Source organism: Pongo abelii, chromosome X (assembly GCF_028885655.2).
Source record: "Pongo abelii isolate AG06213 chromosome X, NHGRI_mPonAbe1-v2.0_pri, whole genome shotgun sequence".
Classification (NCBI taxonomy): Eukaryota; Metazoa; Chordata; class Mammalia; order Primates; family Hominidae; genus Pongo; species Pongo abelii.
This window is the reverse complement of record NC_072008.2, coordinates 111,578,906-111,602,197: the sequence shown is the minus strand read 5'-3', so window position 1 is coordinate 111,602,197 and position 23,292 is coordinate 111,578,906. Positions and strand designations below refer to the sequence as shown.

General features: G+C 36.8%; 1 protein-coding gene across 2 annotated transcripts in view; it reads right to left on the bottom strand.

Moving 5' to 3' along the window:
* Positions 1 to 19,432: 19,432 nt before the first annotated feature.
* The window catches only part of IL1RAPL2 (interleukin 1 receptor accessory protein like 2), a 1,231,199-nt gene continuing 1,227,339 nt past the window's right edge, over positions 19,433 to 23,292 (bottom strand). For both annotated transcript variants that reach the window (XM_002831949.3, XM_054544918.2), the window contains exon 11: positions 19,433 to 22,298. In XM_002831949.3, coding sequence (XP_002831995.1) covers positions 21,601 to 22,298 — 698 coding nt within the window. In that variant the 3' untranslated portion in view covers positions 19,433 to 21,600. The remainder of the gene's footprint in view (positions 22,299 to 23,292) is intronic.

The window sequence follows — 23,292 nt, the reverse complement described above, 5'->3', positions numbered from 1 at the left end:
TTTATGGCTGCATAGTATTCCATGGTATATATGTATCACATTTTCTTAATCCAGTCTATCATTGATGGACACTTGGGTTGGTTCCAAATCTTTGCTATTGAGAATCACACAAATATTATTCTAAAAGTAAATCTTTCAGTCTCCTTCCTCTGTCTCCGTCTCTCTCTTTCTCAGGAGGCTAGAGAAAAACTTCATGGTTCTTTCTTTTTGGCTGAGAATTTCTAAGCGTGAGCATTGGTTCTGTAGTCAGGCTGTCTTGGATTTGAGTCTGAATTCTGTCACTTTATAGCTGTGTATTATCACTGGACCAGAGATTTAATGTCTGTGGGCCTTAGTTTCTTCTCCCATAAAACAAAGATAATATCTGCCTAACAGAAGTATTAAGAGAATTAAATAAGATGATATATGAAAAGCCATGCACAGTGCTTGAAACATAGTAGGTACTTAATACGGTGTACACTGGTCCCATTAAAGGTGACCATTAAAAGCACAAAGAAAACTTTGTCTAAGTAGAACATCTACTTTGTCCTACTTATCAAATCCCATCTTTTCAAAATGGCACGTTCTCCTAATTACCTTTGTCTGGATTTTATGTTTTGGTTATAATGATGACGACAAAGGCAAGTAAATTTACACTGGAATCTGCAGCGTTAAGTCTTCCTTGTGAGTCACTTGTGAACTGCACACTTGTTGGAAGAAGCTGACTTTCACAGTTCTTTGGTTAAGATTATAGGAACTATGGTGCACCCCTATGGAAAGCTTCCAAATAAATGCATTGGAACTTCTGATAACCTTTTCTCGACATGCTGACATTTCTGTTGGCTTTGAATACTCTTGATATTTTAATGCATTTACGCAGGGTTGATAGGCCATTTCCTAGCAGAGTGGGACTTAGCTACAACAAAGCTTGGGGCTTTCCATATGTGGGCCTTAAAATATTAATTATCTTTCAAAGTTTAGTTTTAAAATGCTTGACAGGCACATAAATTTGCTGATATCACCTCACCTGTAATTATAATTCAGAAGTGAGGTTTTCATGTCTTAGTTATATCGTTTTCCAAGTACCCTGTATATACTCAAGATTTCTTGTCTTTTAGAATCCTCATCTATGCTCTGCCAGAATTAAGGAGCTGTCAAAAGTCTACTAAAAACATAGTCTTATTACTAATGTGGGGCAAAGAGTAAAGAACATGTCATAGAAGTTATAGGCAAAGGTAAGACTTCTTACATTGTAGCCCAATTACAAACATTTTTCTGTGATGCTTATAAACATTAGAAATTTATATGTCAATCCAGCTTTCAAAGATAAATTTGAGGGCTTCTGCAAGCAACTAAGTGGAGATGGGAAACTTAAAATGCAGGAGTATATAGGCAGATTGATTAGGGGTCTTTAAAATTTTTCCCCTTTAAAATGTTCCAAGGAATTTCCAGAGACCTTTATTTTCTAAAAAGGATCCTGTCAGGTTTAACCAGAACTGAGGAATCATTTAGGCCCCAGACCATGCTCACTGGGTACAACAATGGACATATTTTAGGTTGAATGGACTTGATATGGGGGTAAAAGTAACATGAGTGAGGTTTTTTTCATTTTTCCTTCCTTTTGTCACTAGATGCGATGTGTTCTCTACTGTCATAGGAGGGTCATGCAGAGGAAAAAAAGAATGGGAGGAAGATAAAGCAAGGGAAAGGTAGATAAAAACATAAGTCAGAGAATGGAGAAAATATCAAGATAGAACTATGCAGGGTGTCACAATGGGATCTGGGAGGCAAAAGGAAATGAAAGTTGGAACCAGGAACCTTAAGAGACCAGAGTGGTTTGAAGCATCTAGGTGGCAAGGGGTTAGTTAGTTTAGAAAAGGATCTGGTAATTTGATCTCATTAGAGAACTATAATTTCACTTTCTTTGTGAAAACCAATTTTAAGTACTAGTTTTTGCTATTTGGTTACAAAGATGACTCTAATATTTTACAGGACAAGACTCATGTACCGAAATCATTTTTCTCTTTTCCCAGATGCCCACTCTGCTGAGTTGATTAGGGCAGCTGTTTAGTTAATCAAGGTCATAGGTATTTCATCGGTAGACATTTATTTCCTTCTCATTGCATTTGTCTGTGCAAATTGTCAATATGTCAGTTTAAATATCCTGATCAGCTTATAGAGAATAAACCCCATTCCACCCCAAGGCAATTGGGATGCATACTATCACTGCACATTTGGGAATAAAAAAGTAAGTCATGTATGCTACTCTCAAATTTACAATCCATCTGATATTCTACCAGTCAATTAGCAGCTTGTAGAATCTCCTTGGTTTCTCAGTTCTTTTTTGGCTAGGTTAGGACATAATAATATGCCAAAATCACAATACTTATACAATGGCTGACATTTATGCAAGATCTCACAATCATCTGCATGGAAGCTTGAGGCACTTGACCCTCATACAGATTAGATTAGAGTGACTGACACTCTTCCAGCAGCGTTGTTCCATCCCTTATCTCCTTTCTTCTCTCCATCCAATGTAATTGGTTTTGTAACTCTGAAAATATTACTTAACAGAGACTGAGTCTCAACATCCTAATTTGTATAATGGGGTAATATTATTTACCTTACAGGGTAATTATGATAACTGATGAGACAAATGTATAAAATGTCTTTGGTAGAAACCATGAGTTGTTCCCCAATATTCTGTACTACCTTTATTTCTTAATAGTAAAATGATTAATTTTATCTTGGCACATGGCCACCTGGAATAAAGACTTTATTTTTCTTGCTCTTTTGCATTTGGATATGACCATGCAATTAAGTTCTGACCAATGGCTATCAGGTGGCAGAGGCAAGAAACTGGGGGGCAACTCCAAGCAAAGAACTGAATCCTGCCAACTGTTATGTGAGTAAGCTTGGAAGCAGACTGGTCCCCAGCCAAGCCTTCACATGAGACCACAGCCTCAGCCAACACCTTGAATGCAGCCTTGTGAGAGATTGTGAGACAGAAGATGCAGCTAAGCCATGCTCAGATTCCTGATGCACATAAAAGCTGCTTAATTTTAGAGTACTTTATTACACAGCAATAGGTAATACAGGGATAAATATGGCAGTGGAACATATGACTTTCTGAAAGTGTCCTTCAATAGAAAGGGTGTGCCCTTCTTCTGTTCCTTCCTCTTGATAGCTAGATTAAGGCTATAATGGCTGGAACCCCAACAGCCATTTTGAACCACAGAGCAGAGCAACAGATAAAAAGTAACCTGAGTTCCTGAGATTATTATGTACAATACCATCCTGGATCACCTACACCTACCTTTACAACTTTGGGTTTTTTGGTCACTTAAAGACAAGTCTAGTCCTATCTAACAATTGTGTCTAATATTACTGTTAACACCATATAAAACACTAGCTTTGTTTCTACCCCAGCATCATGGAAGAATAAAAACTAATACAAAATATCTTGTGGCATACTCCTTGTATTTCAGGAATATGTAGTCTAATTTCAAAATGCTTTTAATGGTTTAGCTAAATTTTTCTCACTAAACTCCATCTCCAGCAGACTCTCCTTACTTAAATATATGCAATTCTCTAAAGAATGCTGAGTTGTTTTTGGTGATGGGAAACATTTATTTTGTGATGGTAATGTTCACTCCTACTTCTATCCGTTGGTGAGAAAATTGAAGCTTTATACATTTTTTTTCTTTTTAAGTAAGAAATTTACATATATAATAAGTTCTGGTTTTGTTACTGGCAAGTTGTATAAACTTGCCCAAGTTCTTTACTACCTTAGAGCCTCAGTCTCTCAATTGGCAAGAGAGGAATAATTATATTACCTTCCTCCTAGTGTAGGCTAAATGAGATAATACAACAAAAATATTTAACATAGAGCTCTACATAAGTAATTGCTCCATAAATGGTGACTGCAATTATATTTTTGAAATGTTATTATTAATACATTTATCTACAGCAAAGATATCATGTTGATTCTGGGCTTCTTTGGTTCTATTAATATGTCGGTTTTGAAGTTCTCTGGAGATAATGCCTGAACCTGAAAAAAATTAGTTTTAAATTGAAATTCTCAGACACCAAGGCAGACTAAGAGGGTAGATAATTTTTTTTTTGTCTGGGGGAGGGCCTTTCCAGGCATCCCTCACATTCTTCTCTATGCAAGGAGTGACCTTTATTCTTATATCTGTGGCAGGCTCAATAATGACAACAGCTGATTACCTTCTTTTTCTTGAATAACTTCACAGGTGAATACTCTCCCCACCTACTACAAGTTTCTTCAGTCCTCTATTATGTGATTCTTAGCTGTTCAAGAAGCTCTTCCTTAAGTTTTGATTTGCATAAATGGACTCACAGAAAGACCTAGATACCTGGAAATTTTTTCGCTAGTTGACTGCTAGTATCATTTGCAGCTATACTAGGTATATATTAAGGACAAAATGTTGCCCAGACTTTGGTCTGTCCTGTGGATTTTATGCTGCTTTTTGCCAAGGGGGTCATCTGTTGGGATAATTAGTTTTGACAAATGCTTGCTGATCTAGTTTTCTGGAACTCAGGACTACTCATATAATCCAGTCCCAGGTTCATATGAATTTTTCTATGCTGCTCACCCAGCTGCTTTGGTTTGCCAGAGACTGTTCAATACTAGAATTTTCATACAAAGCTCTGCTCTCCACCCCACCCAAGAAGCTTAGTTCCCTCAGGGATGTGATCAGAATTGAAATCACTGGAAAAATATTGCAGTTCTACTTGATAAAGAAATCCTGAGCTGGCCCCAGGGTTTAGCAAGCTCAGATATTCCATAAAAATGAGCTTTTGGGCTGGGCGCGGTGGCTCACGCCTGTAATCCCAGCACTTTGGGAGGCCGAGACGGGCGGATCACGAGGTCAGGAGATGGAGACCCTCCTGGCTAACACGGTGAAACCTCGTCTCTACTAAAAATACAAAAAATTAGCCGGGCGTGGTGGCGGGTGCCTGTAGTCCCAGCTACTCCGGGGGCTGAGGCAGGAGAATAGCATGAACCCGGGAGGCAGATCTTGCAGTGAGCCGAGATCGCGCCACTGCACTCCAGCCTGGGCAACAGAGCAAGATTCCGTCTAAAAAAACAAACAAACAAACAAAAAAAAAAACAAAAAAAAAACAAAGCAAATAACATCCATAAGCTTTAATGTTAATGAAGAAATACATTTCTCATTGAAGAAAAATATGTTCTAACTTGTCATCATGAGAGTTTAGTCTTTTTTTTTTTTTTCTACTAGTGTGGTTAGATCATCGAGCTGCACAATTTCACCACTTAGTCTCCTTGTGAACATTTGGGTTAAGGATACATATCTGTGTGTGTATGTGTGTGTGTTGTGTGTGTGTTGTGTGTGTAGTGTGTCTGTGTGTGTATAAATACATAGATTTTTTTAAAGAATTATATTTGTGACTTATTGATCATCCTAGTTTTAACCAATGATGCTAACTGTCCATGGATTTTAAAGCTCTAGGAAGAGAAAAATCAATGTTTTCCAAGTTGATATGATAGCCCAGAAAAGTTGTCTTAAAGTAGATTTTCTCTATTGTACTGTGGCAAATTCTACCTTGTTCACAGACACTAGGATAATCAAAATTTTTAAAAACTAAAAATAACAAGTGTTGGCAAGTATATGAAGAATTTGGAATCTTCATACATTTCTAGTAAGAAAGTAAAATGGTGCAGCCACCGTGAAAGACAGTTTGACAATCCCTCAAAAAGTTGATCATAGAATTAACATATGACCCAGAAATTCCACTCCTAGGTATGTATCTAAAATAATTGAAAACAAGTATTCAAACAAAACCTGTATATAAATGTGCATAGCAGCACTATTCACAATAGCCAAAATGTGGAAATAATCCACATGTCCATTAACTGATGAGTGGATAAACAAAATGTGTTATATTCATACAATGGAATACTACCCAGCCATAAAAATAAATGGAGCACTGACACAAGCTACCACATTGTGACCCTCAAAATTGTTATGCAAATGAAATAAGCCAGTCATAAATGTCACATATTATATGACTCCATTTATATAAACCATCCAGAATAGGTAAACTCATATAGACAGTAGATTGGTGGTTTCCAAAAGCCTGGGGAAGGAGGGAAGTAGGAGTAACTTCTTAATGGTTGCACGGTTTTCTTTTGGGTGATGCAAATATTTTGGAGCTAGATAAAGGTGTTGGTTGTAAAATGTTGCAAATGAACAAAATGCCACTGGGTTGTACACTATAAAATTATTAATTTTATTTTATGTAAATTTCACCTCAAAAAATGTAAAAAATCTTATTTGTTTAGTAAGGAAGTCTACTGACTTCCTTAAAAGGTAGTAGGCAATCACTATTCATGTTGTTTTCATGGAAGTCTGTGTTTCAGCAGTGAGGTTGACATTTTGCATTTCTGAGAAAAATTGGGTTTAGAGAGATAATATATAGAAAAAGACCTCTTTAAGGCATATATTTTTGAAAAGTAATCTGTCCATTTTTCAGCCCAATATCAAGTTAAAAGATTCCTTGAAGTTCGTCTAGGTCAAACTACTCCCTTATGATAACTCTCTTGGGTATCATAGATCATTGAAAATCAATGGGTCTAAGTGAAAGATTAAATTTTTTCCATTTAACTTGTTACATGTTATGCTCCAGTAACAATATCCCATTTGTAGTTCCTCAGACATGCATGTTATTTCATTTCTTGATCCGTTTTTATCTTCTGTCTACTTTGCTTGGAATGCCCTTCTTACTCTTGGCTATTTAGCAAACTTCCACTCCTCTTTCATGTCCTAAGTCAGTGTCATCTCCTTAAGCTGACTTACTTCTCCCTTCCTCTGTTCTACCTGATATTTTATACATCTGTTTCTTAATATGTTTAGAACAATTGTAATTATAACTACATGCTTGCATGTCTATTTTCCCCACTAGACTTTGAGTTTTTGAAGAATAAGATCCATATCAATTTTACTCTTGGATATGTTTCTAGTGCCTAGAAAAGTGAAGAGCCTATAAGACGAACTGAGAAAAGTTTGTTGAGGCACTTAATTATACCAAAGACAGTATAATATTGACTTTCTTGGCATCAGGAGCATAATGAAAAGACCCTTGGAAACCCGGGGATATCTGAGGGTGATTTCAGCTGCCATAGAATTATTTTTGAGGATTTTATCCACAAGGAATCCTGTCTCAAAGCCTCAGTCATTTATCTGTTCCCAAGATATAATGTCTCTGCTGTTTTGTTCCCAGCCTCTCCATTTGAGAAAGGTTCCTGATTATTTTTGCTGGCAAAAGTATTTCCTGTAGATGCTCTTAATGTAAAATACAGCATTCTGAGATCATGGGATCTACACTGAAGAACTTTTTTTTTTATTTTTACTTGTATCTGCTGCCATGACTCAATTGTTCTGAAGACTTGGACACTTTTTTGTAACCTGATTTTCTCCAAAAAAGACAACTCCCTCATCCCTAGAGCCCTTGAAAGTCTCTAGAAGCTTTAGCAAGGCAGATGAGTCCGCCAACTTCAGCACTCTGCCAGTTTCCATCATGTACATGTTTTTAACCCTCAGGGTAGAGTGAATGCCTGGAGATATTCTTTCATAACATTTGTTTGGCAAGAAAAATAGAAAAAAAATGATAGCAGCCAAGGGTCACAGTTTCTACATTCTGCAAGAATATCTTTAAGCATATTCTGCTTTTATTTTTGCAGAGTAAAAAGCACATAGCTTTGTGACAACTCCTCACATTATCATTTTTTTTTTGCTTTGTTACTGGTCTGGGGCTATCACAGCCATAATTCTAGACTGCTCACATTTTTTCATTTAAAAGTGTTAAATTATATCCCCTACCTGCCTTTTTCCTAAGCATCCCTCTAACTACATTCAGTTTTCAAATTCCGTAAAGGAGATACTTTTAATTTCGGGACCACTTTTAATGGCACCCATAGATGGGCTTCTGAAGATACACAAACCCCTTCAGATTGTGAGCTGAGCAAAATTATGTACATTTTTATATGTGTGCATTTATTTCTGAAAAATGAGATCTATAAATTTTAGCAGTTCTCAAAGTAGTCCAAAAGTGTGTTCAAAAGTATCATGACATATAAACCTAAGCAGATATGCTTTAAGGGAACTCTTCAGATAATAAAGTAAGGGTCTGTGACTCAAAAAGAATTTTCCTCTTAAGAGGGATGTCTCTTTGTTTAGGGAGCGAGATCTTTGTTTAGGGAGTGAAATTCTCATGAAGTGAAATTAGAACTTTCTGGAATGTAAAAATTGGTTTTGGGATTGAACCCGTACACCTTGATATTGAATCTCCTTATTCAAGCTGCTGAAACCTACAGACCACTAGCTGAGCTGTTGGAAGTCACATAAAAATCACCAGTTGTAGCTCCTAAACGAGAAACAGCAAAGGAACTGTTGCTGGACTTATAAATCTTTTTCAAATATTTGAGGTCCAGTTGTTATTTGTAGGTTGCTGGAGAAAATGTTCCAGCATATTAATATCTGTAAATTTATATGTGTAAACCTGTGTACATTTCTTTATCAATCTGCATTTATTCAGCACTCTAAGATGATTTACACCCTCCCAGTCACTGAAAACCCTGAGGACAGAGTGTTACACATACTCTCAATTATTTATGCATAAAAATATGAGGTTTGGCTATTGGACCCACTGACATAGCTAAACATTTTTGGCCTCCTCACAAGGTAAAGAGTGGAGATGTGGTGGTTTGTGGACTTACATTCCATAGTCTGCATTGGTCTGTGGGGGAAGTGAAGAGTGGGGATAAAAAGAGCTACTTCAACTTCTCAAGGTTGACTGAGAACTAAATTCTCAGAAACAGGATTTCATCCTTTGAGGCACAATATCAGAATTGGGATATTTTTAGGTTTTGTCAACTTGGAACTCTCATTTCTGCCCTTAAGTAATCTCCTTTCCCAATATTGTTCGCAATACATATGCTTGGTTTGGCTTAATGGGAGGAGGTTACATATGAAGTGCTTATGTTTCCCAGTTGGTAGTCTTATATCTACATTCACCATTCACCTATACTTTATAGACTTTCTGCTCTTCTACATTTTATTTCTTGTCTAGCATTACTAAAAGCAGGGGCCATGACTTATACTTTGGAATCGTGTATATCTGGCACAATGCTCAATATATAATATATACTCAATATCTACTGATTATTTTAATTTTCATGTTAACTAGTGATTTCTGGCCTTTAGTGACTTCAAATAAGATCTCTAACTCCTAGAGGTGGGGAGGTTGGATTTTCATTTAAAGGTATACAGCCAAAGAAAAGAGTTCATTGGTCAGATGTGGCTTTGGAGAGCCAAATTTGGCCATTCTCTTCTTAGTGGTGGTCAACTAAGTTTGGATCTAGTTAGAGTGGACATGACTCTTGTTAGACTGGACAAGATTCTTGTTAGACTGGACAAAACTGGAAGCTTCCAGGACATACTTTTATTCACACAAGCATGACATATGACCCTTCTAATGGGTACATTAAGACACAGGGAAAATAATGCAGTTTCCAAAATTGTTCCACATGGTAAGTTCAGTGTTGTTTAATTCAAGTCCATTTGGGGGTGTGCAAGAAAGTTTTACATAAGGGTAAGTCAGATAAACTCTACTTATGATAAGCTCTTGTCTTTTAGGAGTTTATTTGCCATACATTAGAATGTAATCTCTATAGGGCATGTATTTGTATTTTTTTATTCACTTCAGTACCCCAATAACTAGAACAGTGCCTGGTAGAGAGGGTTCCCAGTAAAACTTTCCAAGTAGACACAATCAATGAATAAGAGCTTACTGAGCAGCAACCATGTGGTTAACAAAGTGGTAATTTCTCTGAAGATACAAAGAAAACTTTTAAAATGGAGAAGTCATTATTATTCATGAGTTTAGAATCCATCTGAGATGAAATGAACAGATAACAAAGCAATTGCACGCTAAAGCACCCAGACCAAGAATAGAAAGATTTAAGTTCTCTTTCTCACTTTGCTATTAATCAGCTGGGTTAGCTTGGAAAAGTCACTTTTTTAGGAGCAGTAATGTTTTCTCATTTGGAAAACTGAGCAGACAAACTTAGATACTGAACATATGATAATTCTATGTTTACAAATGCAGAGGAACAATAAACACACTGGGCTGTAATAGTAAAAGAATGTGTCAGGTAAAAGATGGACCAGAACTTATATGTTTTAGAGAAGTGGGCAAAATAAAGTTGCCTAAAAGGAGGAGTTCAGGTAGCAGGAGGTACAAAAAGTTAGAAAAGAGATTTGGACCCAATGCAGTCAAATATAAAGTGTGTATGTGTGCATATAGTGCTTAGAACAGTGACTGGCACACAATAACTTGATATATGCCTCAACTATGAAATGTGTATGGGGGAGGGGAATGGGGAGAAAGGAGAGGAGGGAGAGGGGAGAGGAGGAGGGAGAGAAAGGAGAGAGGAGAGGAAGAGGGAGAGGAAGAGATAGAAATAAAAGTCAAGTAGAAAGATGGGTCTGACAGTAGTGGTCAGGGTGAATTAGAAGACAAAACAGCTAGATAGATATTTCAGTGATCTGAGCAGTCAGAAGCTACAATAATATACATGAATTGGAAATAGTCCTGCATATCAATTATTTTAGCTTCACACTTAAACTCGAAATCCTTTCTGCATTCTTCCAGTCAGTCTCTGACGGTTTGCAGTGACAAAGTGTAGGTTTTTCAAGGCAGCATATTTGGTTTATGGTAGTTTGTGTCCTTAGAACTTTCTGATCCTGAGCCTAAATTTGCCTTCTTGGTGAGTTCCATTCATTATCCTGGTTCACCCCTTGGGGCCACACTGATTATGTCTAATTTTACTTTAACGTCACATTTTGGCTAAATTTTCTCTTTTTCAGGAAAAATATTTTCAATTCATTCAATCATTTATTCCACAGCATGATTTCAGCTACTTCACCATCTGGACCATGTTCTTCTGAAATCTCTCTTGACTGGTAAAGTTCCTATTAGAATGTGGGTGCCTAGAAATGAACACAGCCTACCAGATGCGGTCTGACTAGTGCCAGGCTCCTTCCTTGAACTGGGCATTGTACTTGTATTGCTCTGTTCTAACACTACATTTGCTTTCTAGGCAGCTACATCATACTGTTGACTCATTTCAACTTGTAATTGTGTTTAAACCAGAACTATGCAATGGCTTGTTAACCTGATAAACTTCCTCTTTATTATTTTGGCCTTTCAGATCTGATAAGTTCTTTTTGAGTGGAAAATTCAGGGAGCTTGGCAGGTTGAAAAACTACTTATTTCTTTAAAATGTATAGGGTTGCTATTATTTTGGGGGACAGGTGAGTGCTGAAGTACAGTCACAACTCACTAATAATTCTGAGAAGTTGGAGGGTCTATTTACTGAATTAGTGAAAAGTCTGAATCACATTCTAATTTGAAAGAGAATGTTCTGTAATATAAAAATATTAATTGGAATAAAGACTGTGATGATGTTTTCAAGGAAAAAACATGCTTGACCAGCTATAATGAATAGGCATGATTCAGCACCCTTCCTTGTATACATTTCGTGGTTAAAATCCTTTAAAACTGTCCTTGTAATGCTCAATGTTGAGCATTAATTTGTTGGGCCAACTTTTTTTTCCTCTTACAGCAGAGAAGAAAATACAAGTAATAGCGGACACTTTCACGCATCTACTATATATACAAGGCTCTCTTCTGAGCATTTTATGTACTTAATCTTCTTAATAATCCTATGAAGTAGATGCTACTGTTATCCTCATCTTCCTTATCCCTATTTTACCACTGAGAAAACTGAGACACTGAGAGATTTAAGTAATTTACCCAAAGTGAAATAGACAGTAAAAATAAGTGTAGAATTTGAATTCAGGAAGTTTGGCTGTAGAGTTGGTGCTCAAAGCACCTATCATATCCAAACACTCATCTTAGTCAGAATAGTAGAATTCAAAAATGTTTCCAACTTGCTTTAGCTAGGAGACCAAATTTAAGGGTGAGTTGAGCTCCCATATTACAGACTAATATATCTTCTCTCCTGCAATTGATGATGATTATGCAGGAAGAGATTTCACAATTGATTCTACTCCCTTTGCATATGTAGTGTATTTGGTTAAGGGTTTGGGACCTTGCAGATAGATCTATGTGACATAAAGATGTTTGAAAGGATTTAACATTTTATGAATTGGCAAGACATTGTCTGCCCTCCACCTGATAAAGATGGAGGAACACTTTAAGAAAAGGTAGATGGATGGATGAACACTTTAAGAATTGAGTCTGGCCAGGCCCGGTGGCTCCCACCTGAATTCCCAACACTTTGGGAGGCCAAGGCCGGCAGATTGCTTGAGCTCAGGAGATCGAGACCAGCCTGGGAAACATGGTGAAACCTTGTCTTTACAAAAAAGTACAGGCTAATACAAAAAAATTAGCCTGGCATGAAGGCATGCACCTGTAGCCCCAGCTACTCAGGCGGCTGAGGCTGGAGGATCGCTTGAGCCCAGGAGGTCGAGGCTGCAGTGAGCGAGCCATACTTTTCCCATTGCATGCTAGTCTTGGTGACAGAGGTCTGAATTTTTATTTCCTAAGAGGATATGACCTCAATTAAATGTATAAGGAGTTAAATCTGAAATAATACGTGTAAATCTCTTTTTATGTTTATGAAATATTTGCTACCTGCAAACCAACAGAGAGAGTTAACTATAGGAATACGCAAAATTATGTGAGCCATAATCTTGCCATTGCAATCTAGCCTTGGTGACAGAGGGAGACCCTGTCTAAAAAAAAAAAAAAAAAAAAAAAAATCCAGTCTATGATGAAGATGAAGATAGTGGAAAGAGTATGGAATCCTGGATTCTAGTTTTGGCTGTCACTAATAAGTTTTTTGGCTTTGCATAAATGACTTTATTTCTGAGTCTCAGTTTCCCCACCTTTAAGAGGACTAGATGATCTTTCAGAGCCCTTCCAAATCTAACATTCCATGTTTTAAGAGAGTAAAGGAAACCAATGGTGAAGAAGGAGAGAAAAAGTTTAAAGAATTTTCATGGATGAAGAAATAAATTCAAGCCTTGGCTTTACCATTTTTAATTATCTTTGGATTGTGGTTGAAATTGAAAAGTAAAGAGGGAGATCAATGACCCTCATCCTCCACTACGTGGCTCAGAACTGGGTTTGTGCACATTAGAGGACAGGAAAAGAAAGAAAGAAAAAGAAATCTTTCAAACCAAGAAAGCTAATTTCATGTGAATTGGCATCAGTGCAAAATAAATTAGATGAATAGTTTACAGTATATCTCTCATAATAATCTGGCTTGTCTTGAAACATTGAGCTTTTTCAACAAATTTTACTGCCTGGCCTATGGCTTTGTGGTTCCATCATGTTCAATAAAAAATGCTGACAACTTGTTTTCTGTTTCCACTGGCAGCATTACTGTTTTTAAATTGAAATGATAAATGGTTGGTTACGGTGCAATGGCTGAGCTTTGAATTCTATAGCGATATTCTATATTTCTCTTTAATGCACACACTTTTATTTCTAGGTAGATTTCCACTGTGTTAAGAAAATGCTCATCATGTCATAATTGTAATCAGCAAACTATTACATGAATTTTGGTCCTAATATTAAAAAAAAGATACATCCTAATTTAGGCTTCTCTTTATTACCTAGGAGCGCTTTTGAGAAGACCAGAGGACTCTGAGTAGAAAATTCTTCTTTGTTTTTTTCTACTTGGAGAAATCCAGGTGTGCTGAATATTTTCCTCATTTATTTTTATCCATGACTTTTGAAGCATTTGAGAACAGTTGATTTGTATTTTCTCCACATACCCTTGCCAAAGACAGTGACAGAGACCTGGAAAGACTCACTTTGATCTGAAGGTAGTTTTGCTTGCCATGTGCTTGTGCAATTGAGTAATAGCTGATAATCAAAACCAACTCCCCAAACCTGAGCTTAGTCTTTGACGCCTTATTTGAGGCTTTGGGAAAAATCCTAAACCTTTATATTTTTATCTGTCAAATGAGCTTATCCAGGTCCCAAAGAACATTATACTCAATGATTTTTAACTACTGTGGAAGATGGGGCAATCACAAACAGTTGCTATTTGTGTTAAAATGTTGCATATGTTAACAAAATTATTCGGCGATGAAGCTTAATTAGGATGCCTACGACTCCTCTTCTTGGTGCCTACCTAACTTCTGCTCCTAACCTGAGCATATTCCTAACATTCCCCATGTGCCAAGTGTGTTTTTGAATTTTTGAATCCCTCCTACTTTGTTTCTATCTCCTTCTACCTTTATCCAGACATAACCATGAGTTGCTTCATAATTGTAGGTTTCTGTACTCCATGGCACCATCTGGTATTTGATCAAGTCACTTGGTCTCTGGGTCTCAGGTTTCCTAAAGTGAAATGAAGGAATTGAAATAGATGGCCTTAAAGTTCCCATTCATTTCTAAAATTGCATGAGTTAATATCCACATTAATGTGTTATCTAGAAAATGTGCTTCCCTTCCTGATAGTTTGGTGGAATCATAAAGGCTAGATTTTGGCAACTCCATGGGGACACCATGATTTAACCTAGTTAATATGATTTTAGTACACTGGTGATAGGCATTTTGGGGACTGCCTTTCTCATGAAATTTGATTTCCTTCAAAATGTGCTCCATAAAAGGCTACCGATTTTGCGTATTCCTATAGTTAACTCTCTGTGTTGGTTTGCAGGTAGCAAATATTTAATAAACATAAAAAGAGATTTACATGTATTATTTCAGATTTAACTCCTTATACATTTAATTGAGGTCATATCCTCTTAGGAAATAAGCAATATTTCTGAGGAGTTTCTTTAGCAAACTTTCTTTTACTGTTGGTATCATCCCAGCCATACTTTCCCAGAGAATTCATTGTGAGCAACTCTTCCAAGATATTGTCTCACTCTAAAAGCAATCCCCTTTCACAAGCGCTACTCAAAGATCAGATGCTTCTTTAAATTAAAAAAAAAAAAAACTCCTCCTGAAATGCAGCTTATCTAGTGATATTATCAAAAAGCTTCCTAATCAACTTGTAGGCATTTTAAACTTCTATAACAAGAAACCAGTTTGATTTTACCCAGGTTAAGGAAAAAGACAGACTATGGTGGGTTTTTTTTTCTTTTGGCTTCTCTTTCCTTTAAAACAAAGAACAAAATGACAAATCCAAATTTGAGACATCTGGATGTTTCCCATCATGTGGCTTAAACATCTGTATTTTTTCACTTCTCATCCAGATGTTTTGGTCTTATGTAAACCTAGCTAAAGTGAAGCAGAGTATCAAGCAATCATCTGGGGACTTTGATTAACATGGACAACAAATCTGAATAATCCATGTTCTGAGAGTCCTGGTTTTTGTCTAGCTCAGAATACATTACTAATGAGGTTAAAGTTACTGTAGGTTTGTTTGTTCCTTGAATGGGGGCAGTTAGCTGTGATCTGTTCCATGGCCACAAAATGCACCTCTAACCTCAGCCAGCTGTCTTGGAAAATGAGTGTCCTTGGTCATACAGGCAGTCATGCAAGAAACCTAATAACCAATCTCTACCAGTTGGAACATAAAATAAAATGTATTTCCTGTGGAGAGTAGGTCAGCAGTGACATTTTTGTGTAAAATAATAATTGTAACAATAATTCTTACATAGCTCTTAGTCTGTGCCAACAGTGTTCTAAGCACTTTACATACATTAACTTACAATGTTCACACTCCTGTGTATTATTGGTATACACATTTTACAAATGAGGAAATGGAGGCACAGAAAGGCTAACTTGCCCCACATAAAAATAGATGACATTTTAATCTTTTGTAGGTATTTTGCCACTCTATCAAGAAAGTTAAGGACTCTCAAGCTTTTGGATGCTTAGAAAATATATCAGAGGAGGACAGAAACTCAGATATCTCTGCATCCTGAATTCATTGGTGGAATTGCTACTGTGCCCAGTAAAGTAGGTTAATCTAATCCCTATTCTTTGACCCAATATGATAATTACAGGCATAAATTACCTTTTGCAAAAAAAAAAAAAAAAAAAAAAAAGAAAGGCAATGTTTTTATTGGCAATGTCAGCATATAAAGTATGTATTTAGGAAAAATCACTATGTGGTTAGGAGCAATGAACTATGTTGGGTGGCCTCAAGGAACTAAATTGTATAAATGCTCTGAAGAAGAATGATTTGAGTGACTGGCAGAATGCTTAGGAAACTTTTATCTCCAACCACAAATTGACTTAGAATCCTAAAATGCTAGACCTAGACAGGATGTAGATAGATAATCTAATACACTATTTTCTTTCTTTTTAAAATGTTGCAAACAATAAAAAAGTTGCTTGCTGAAAGAAGCAAATGGAAAAAATAAACTCTCATATTTTTTAAGGATTGTAGGAATTTAAACTTGACAGTGCTCCCAAACCCACTTGTCCATTTAATCCACAAATGAGATGTGAGCACCTACTCTGTGACCAGGACTATTACGGACGCTTGGACTATAGTAAGGAGTAAGATGAGACCACTGGTCTTCAGCAACTCTTCATCTATTCTGGCATTTTCTATTTCAGAAAGTAAAGGGGGCTGGGTGCGGTGGTGCAGACCTGTAATCCCAGCACTTTGGGAGTCCGAGGCTGACAGGATCACGAGGTCAAGAGTTCGAGAGCAGCCTCACCAACTTGGTGAAACCCCGTCTCTACTAAAAATACAAAAATTAGCCGGGCGTTGTGGCACGCACCTGTAATCCCAGCTACTCAGGAGGCTGAGGCAGGAGAATCACTTGAACCCAGGAGGTGGAGGTTGCAGTGAGCTGAGATCATGCCACTGCACTCCAGCCTGGGCCACAGAGTAAGACTCCGTTTCAAAAAAAAAAAAAAAAAAAAAAAAAAAGAAAGAAAAGAAAGAAAGAAGACGTAAAGGCCCTCTTTCCTACAACTTTCCTGCCTAAATTGTGTTTCATCTTCTGGTGTTATGGAAAACAATTGCTCAGCATCTTAGTAACAGAGACTATGTTCATCAAATCCCACATCCTGCCTATTTCTCTCCCTCCTCAGATCTGCCTTTTTCTGAGTATCCAGGTCACCACCCTAGCCACATCATTTCTTACCTCACACCTGAACTATGATAACAGCATCTTAGCTGGTCTCCCTGCCTCCATTATCTCCCCTTATCTACTTTTTCCTGCATCTGCTATCAGATGAATGCTCCACCACATTTCTCAGACTTAGTTCTCTCTCTCTCTCTCTCTCAACAGGGTCTTGCTCTGTTGCACAGGCTGGAGTGCAGTGGCATGATCTCAGCTCACTGTAACCTCTGCCTCCCAAGCTCAAGTAATTCTCCCACTTCTGCCACCTGGGTAGCTGAGACTACAAGCACACACCACCACTCCTGGCTAATTTTTGTATTTTTTTGGTGGAGACAGGGTTTTGCCATGTTGCCCAGGCTGTTGGCAAATTCCTGGACTCAAGTGATCGGCCTGCCTTGGCCTCCCAAAGTGTTGGGATTTCAGGTATGAGCCACTGCACCTGGCTCTTATTTCTTATTATGTCCTCACACAGAGTCTGCTCTTGCCAACCAAATGTGCTTGCTATCAGCTAAATAAGACCGACTTATTCTTTGTTGAATCTTCTCATGTGCTATTCTCTGCACTTGAGAAACTCTATTCTTCACCACTGTTGGATCTATTCCAAACTTTTATCTTGCCCCAGTCAGCACTGAATTGCCCCACCTCACTTGTTAATTTTCCTGCACTTAAATGTGTTTTATAAATACCCCCCTTTCTTCATGTATATGATGTGTAAACTACTTGAGCACAGGGACTTCAATTTTTTAAAGGATTTCTATTATACTTTATGCAGTGGCCAGTTCACAGTGGGCACTCAATAAATGCTGATTTACTTTAATACCATTTGGAGAAAATGTTGAGCAAACAGCAGTGAGCATTTGGAAAGACAAGTTAGATGAGTGTAGGTGACTTTACAAGTTCTGATCTCACAGTAATTAAATGGACTGCTGAATAAGCTTACATTTCCTGTGGCTGAATCCAGTTCTAAACCAAGACAAGTTTGATGTAAGAGTTTGAAGTGAATGATTATTGTTTATCAAACTACTCCATACATTCATCAGAAAGCCTTAATGCTCAACACTGTGATCTCCTATCAGACATAGCAGAACAAAAATGCATGAGTAATAGAGAAACTGAAGCCAGACAATTTTCAACATCAAATTCTGTCCTAGAAAAGAGCAACAACAATTGCAAGTGTTCAAACTTAACTGGTCACTATGGAACTATTTTCTGTCTTGAATCTGGTTTTATCAGCACACTACCTCAACTTGGGAAATGAATATCAGGAGTGTAAAGATTTATATGTGCAATTTTCAGGATATTTCCCTTGGCCATTACTCAATTTTCTAGAAAATACTTGGTAAAAACCAACCAATTTATTTAAAAACAAAATGTCAAATGGCAGTAAATGCTTTATAGCAGTGGTTTCATACTCCTGTAAGCCCTTCAAATACTACATGGGTCAAAGACTCTCCTTTTCTTTCCTGCAAGAATTTTTTTTCCTTCTCACACTTACCATTCTCCAACCTGTTGTGGAAGTTATCCCCAGGATACTACTCATTCCCATGTCCTCTTGGACACCTCTATAAACTTCTTTCATAACTGAACTGTTTCACCCTCTGATTGCACTGTTTCCTCCAATGCCCTACCATGTTAACCATCAATCCTCAGACAAAATATCAACCTCTCACATGATGCTATTTTTGGTTCAAGCCTTACCAGAAACCTGCAACTCTCTTTGTACTCATATTTTTGAATAAGTGATTGAAAGTGGACCTGATTTAGACCTAATTCAATTAAAGCTTAGAGGCAGTGAGGACAGACATCTTCTTTTCAGGTACCATCCAGCCACTTTTTAGAGTTTCCATAGTTATATTGGAGCCCATAGATTATCAATCTCACCATATTTCATATTTTGCCTAATTAAACCCATGTACACATTGCCCATATCCTTGAGCATTGTTTGTTTTCATGCAATTTTAATTTCCTATTTGTCTATGGTTTAGTACATTTCTCATTTGTCTCATCATTTCTTATATTTTCTGAATGTTTCGCCTTAAAATAACCTGTTTTAAAAAGTATACATTCTTGCATACAATAACATAACAATAAATTTGTTATCAATATATGATAACTAGTTGTACCAGTGTTTTTCTAGATTTCCAAAATCAATTTCAGTGAAAAATTGAGAAGAAATGTTTTTCCCTCTGTGAATACAACTAAGAAAATACTTCATGTTCTAGACTAAATACTTATTATACCCTTATGGGCTATATCTTTTAAAAATCTGAGATGAAAATTAAATTTTGAATTGCCATCTAGAAATAAATTTTTATAGATAGTGTACACATTCGTTCCTGAAAATTGTAGAAAAGGTTTCTTGTCAAGTTCCCCGGCACAAGTGTGAATGCTCTGTTTCTGAGTACCTACTAGTAGTGAAAGGACACATTGTGGCCAGCCAACTCAAATTGCTACCCACATTTAATCATTGTAAGTAGAGTAAGCAGAGAGACTCATGTTATATTTTCAGAACTTACATGCTCAATACAGAACTATTAGTTTAAAAATACCACCAAACATTCATTTGAATTAATCTAGATTTCTGTGAAAAATAATATAATAAAAAATACAATTGGTCACTTAAACTTATATTACATGAGTATATGAGTTCATGCAGATTTTTAACTTAGTAATTACACATAGCATTAAAGAACAACCAGAGTAAATACAACTTTATAACACTTGGAAACAGTTCAGAATTGATAAATTTTCATTTTGAAAGACTTACAGATTTTATAGAACAAAATTATCTTTCTCAGTGGAAAAAGTACATCTAGAAAACACCGACATGTGTTGAACAGGACTTTTCAAAGGAGCAACTAATTGTCCCACTGTGAAATGAATATGTATCACTGCTAAGCTTTCACTTACTGTTGGTGCAGAATGCATTTTCTGAATGGCTGGATACAGAAAAGCAACAGAGAAACAAGTACTTTGAACAAAACTCATGGATCACAGAAAATTAATAATGAAAAAAGGTTGAAAGAAAGCATATTATCTGGTGTTCTCTTATACATTTGAGATTCACAATTACAAGGGGTGGGTAAATTATTAATTTTTACACACTGTGTACATTTGTCCTTGTTTCATGTTTGTCCAAGAACATGATTTAAGAACTATTGCAAAATGCCAAAATTGACCTTGATTAACAATTGATCCTCACAGGCATCTAGGTGGAGAGCACATCTAATTTGATTAATTGGAAAGAACATAAAGTAGTAATCCATAATAAATACTAGAATAGGAGCACATTCCTTACAGCAAATAGGCAATACTTAGATTATTTACAAGGATTTTCTGGCATGGTACAGTCACAGTCACTATGTGAGGATGGAGAAGTTTAGCCTATCAAATATACTCTTCGAAGCACCAGGAGTAGACATACTTGTGCAGGAGCCTTGCACAGATGGCCATATACTATATTTACAGAATAGTCTGTTTTATAACTACATTGCCGGTGAGAAACTGTGCAATTGCTGCTCTACCACCAGTAAACATAAATCATTTAGCACTTCATCTGCGAATATTGTTGCAGTACTTCTTTCCAATTGCTGACACTTGCAGTCAATATGTATTTAAATTCAAACGTCAACGATGTTGAAAAAAAGCAGGAAGATGTCCACATTTTCATATAATACTTATAGCAGGTTAAGGAAAAAATCCAAATGTGAATTTGTTAGCAAACAATGAAATGTGTACTTCAAAATGTGTTTTCAAAGTTGTAAAACTTTTGGAATTAGAAAGCCACAAAGGCTGTTCAAAATCATCCTAAAAGAACTCACAGCCTGTCTATTCATTTGCGTAAGAAATGCACATTGTTTACCTATCTACCAATTTGCCTGCAGAAGATGTGATTCCCTAATAAAACTAAAAGCTGTTATTATGAGCTGTTGATTTAGTCTACAGAAAGTGTCCATTATGTTGAAGAAGTTCTCATTTTTTCTCAACTGATCTTCCTCTACAAACAATCTTCCAACTGGAGTGCATCAACATTTCTTTCTTGATAATTCTTGAGTTTTCAGAACTCTATAGAAGTTATTTTTCCCCTTAAACTTGGCTCAGAATTTTCAAATTCAATTAAAGTCTTTAAATTTTCTTTATTTCAAATACCGTGTGAATACTGAAATCTTTTTAAATATGGGCAAGACAGCTCACCTACTAAGCATGCAGTCCATGTGCTATCATAAAACCTACACTAAGACAACAGGATTTTAAAATTTTTGTTTTCAGGAAGAAATCAAAACTGTACATTGGAACAAGGTGCCATACTACAAAAGCAGGTCCTTCTTTCCCCCCAGTATTCTGGAAATGTAAACAAAAATATTTAAGTATAAAAGCCATTTTTGTACCTTTTTCTTCAAACACTTTTTTAACACCTCAACATTATTAGGTGTACTTTATGCTTGGTATAGCAGAAATTCTCTATGCTCATCTAGCTGTTCAGAGGAATTCAGATTTTTCACTACCAAATATCACTGGTAAAGCTAAGCTCTTTGGAGGATAAAGGCAGCAAAGAACTGTTCCTATGAAATTCCTGGGTATCTTTCAGGGTGTTATTAAGGGGTAGCTGTCCGTTGAGTAGCGTCAGAGGCAGGTTACAATAAGTATGGTGGTTGCCTAAGGAAGGTACTGGCAAGGTCGTGGTTGGTATCTCATGTTTATAACCTCTGCAACAGTGCCTCATTTGCATTGAATCTGAAGGGTGGAATTCAGGGAGATCAGCTTGAGATGACACCAGAGTGGCTGAAGTACTGGTCATGGCAATAGAGGGTATAGGCTGGAGTTCTCCAAAAAGTCCTTGTTCTGCGGAGTCCAGAACATGGCACCGAGATAGCATTTCTTTTTTCTTGATGGGCATTTCATATACTAAGTGCTTCCAAAACTTAGAATTTAATTTGCTGCTTTTGGGTCCCTTCCATTTGATCAGGGACAGAAATTTGATGCTGCGCTTTAGTGATTCTACTTCCTGGCAATTCACTTTCCCTTTTAATTCTGTACACTCAATCAAAATCACTTTGATTTCTCCACTGACTAGCATGTTATGGAGTCTGCTTTCCAGTTCGAAAATACTCCATCCCCGTCTGAGAATATAGTCTGGAGTTAGCACGATAATAAGTCTTCTGCTTTGTTCAACATATCTTGTGAGATCTTCCATGTATGCTACAAATCACAGAAAGAGAGAAAGAGTAAAACAAAGACATTGCCAGTCTCTAAAGCATCAGGTTTGCACACTAATATAGCAAAGATCCAGTCTCTCACTAAAGTCCATCACATTTTCTTTTCTTGTATTGTACATTCCCTTCCTTAAAACTGAAAAAGAAAACTGCTTATACTCGTTATTTTCTTTTCCCTCACCATTACTTACAGTGTTTTGTTGGCTAACATAAACTCTGACTTCTTCAGAGCTTAGGTGTATTTCAGTGATTTTTATTTATGTAATCATTTAATTCAAGTCAGGCTTCCAAGCTAGTACTCTAAGTGAACAACTAATCAAGGAGCCGATGAAAAGAGAAATGGATCCTTTTAATAAATGCAGAGTTACTGTATTTATGGGTTTTGTTTGCTTTTCTTCTTTAATTTTATTTTTATTAATATTATTTATTGTAATTGACAAATACTAACTGTATGTATGGCCCCTAGTTTTCAACTACTAAACAAGGAGGGGGCTATGTATACTAACTACTTGAGAGATAACTGTGATACAGAGATGATGGAAAATCTCTTTTAGAATCATAGCTTGTTTCTCCGATTATTTCTGTCATTTGCAAACTTAGGTTCTCCATTATGCCCTTCAAACCCAGAGATAGGGAAGTGGTTTGTGCCCATGAGTTTAATTGTAACTAGCTGCTTTTGTTCCAAGGAAGAGTGAAGAGTAGAGTTGGAGGTGGGGGGTGGTGTGAAATGAACAGTGAAGGAGTCTACCAACTGAAAAGTATTTGCCCTACTTTGTGGAGCAATTCTGAAAGTGAGGTGAATATGTTATCTATGGCTTTTACATGGTAGAGAAACACTCAACTAACTCCAGATTTATTTATCACATGAAATAATCCCTTTGGAATCATGCTTCCCAAAGTCTTATCTGCCAAAAAGGGAAACACACACATGTGTTAACAAATGGAGACTTAGACACAGGTGCTACACCAGAGAGCTGTCT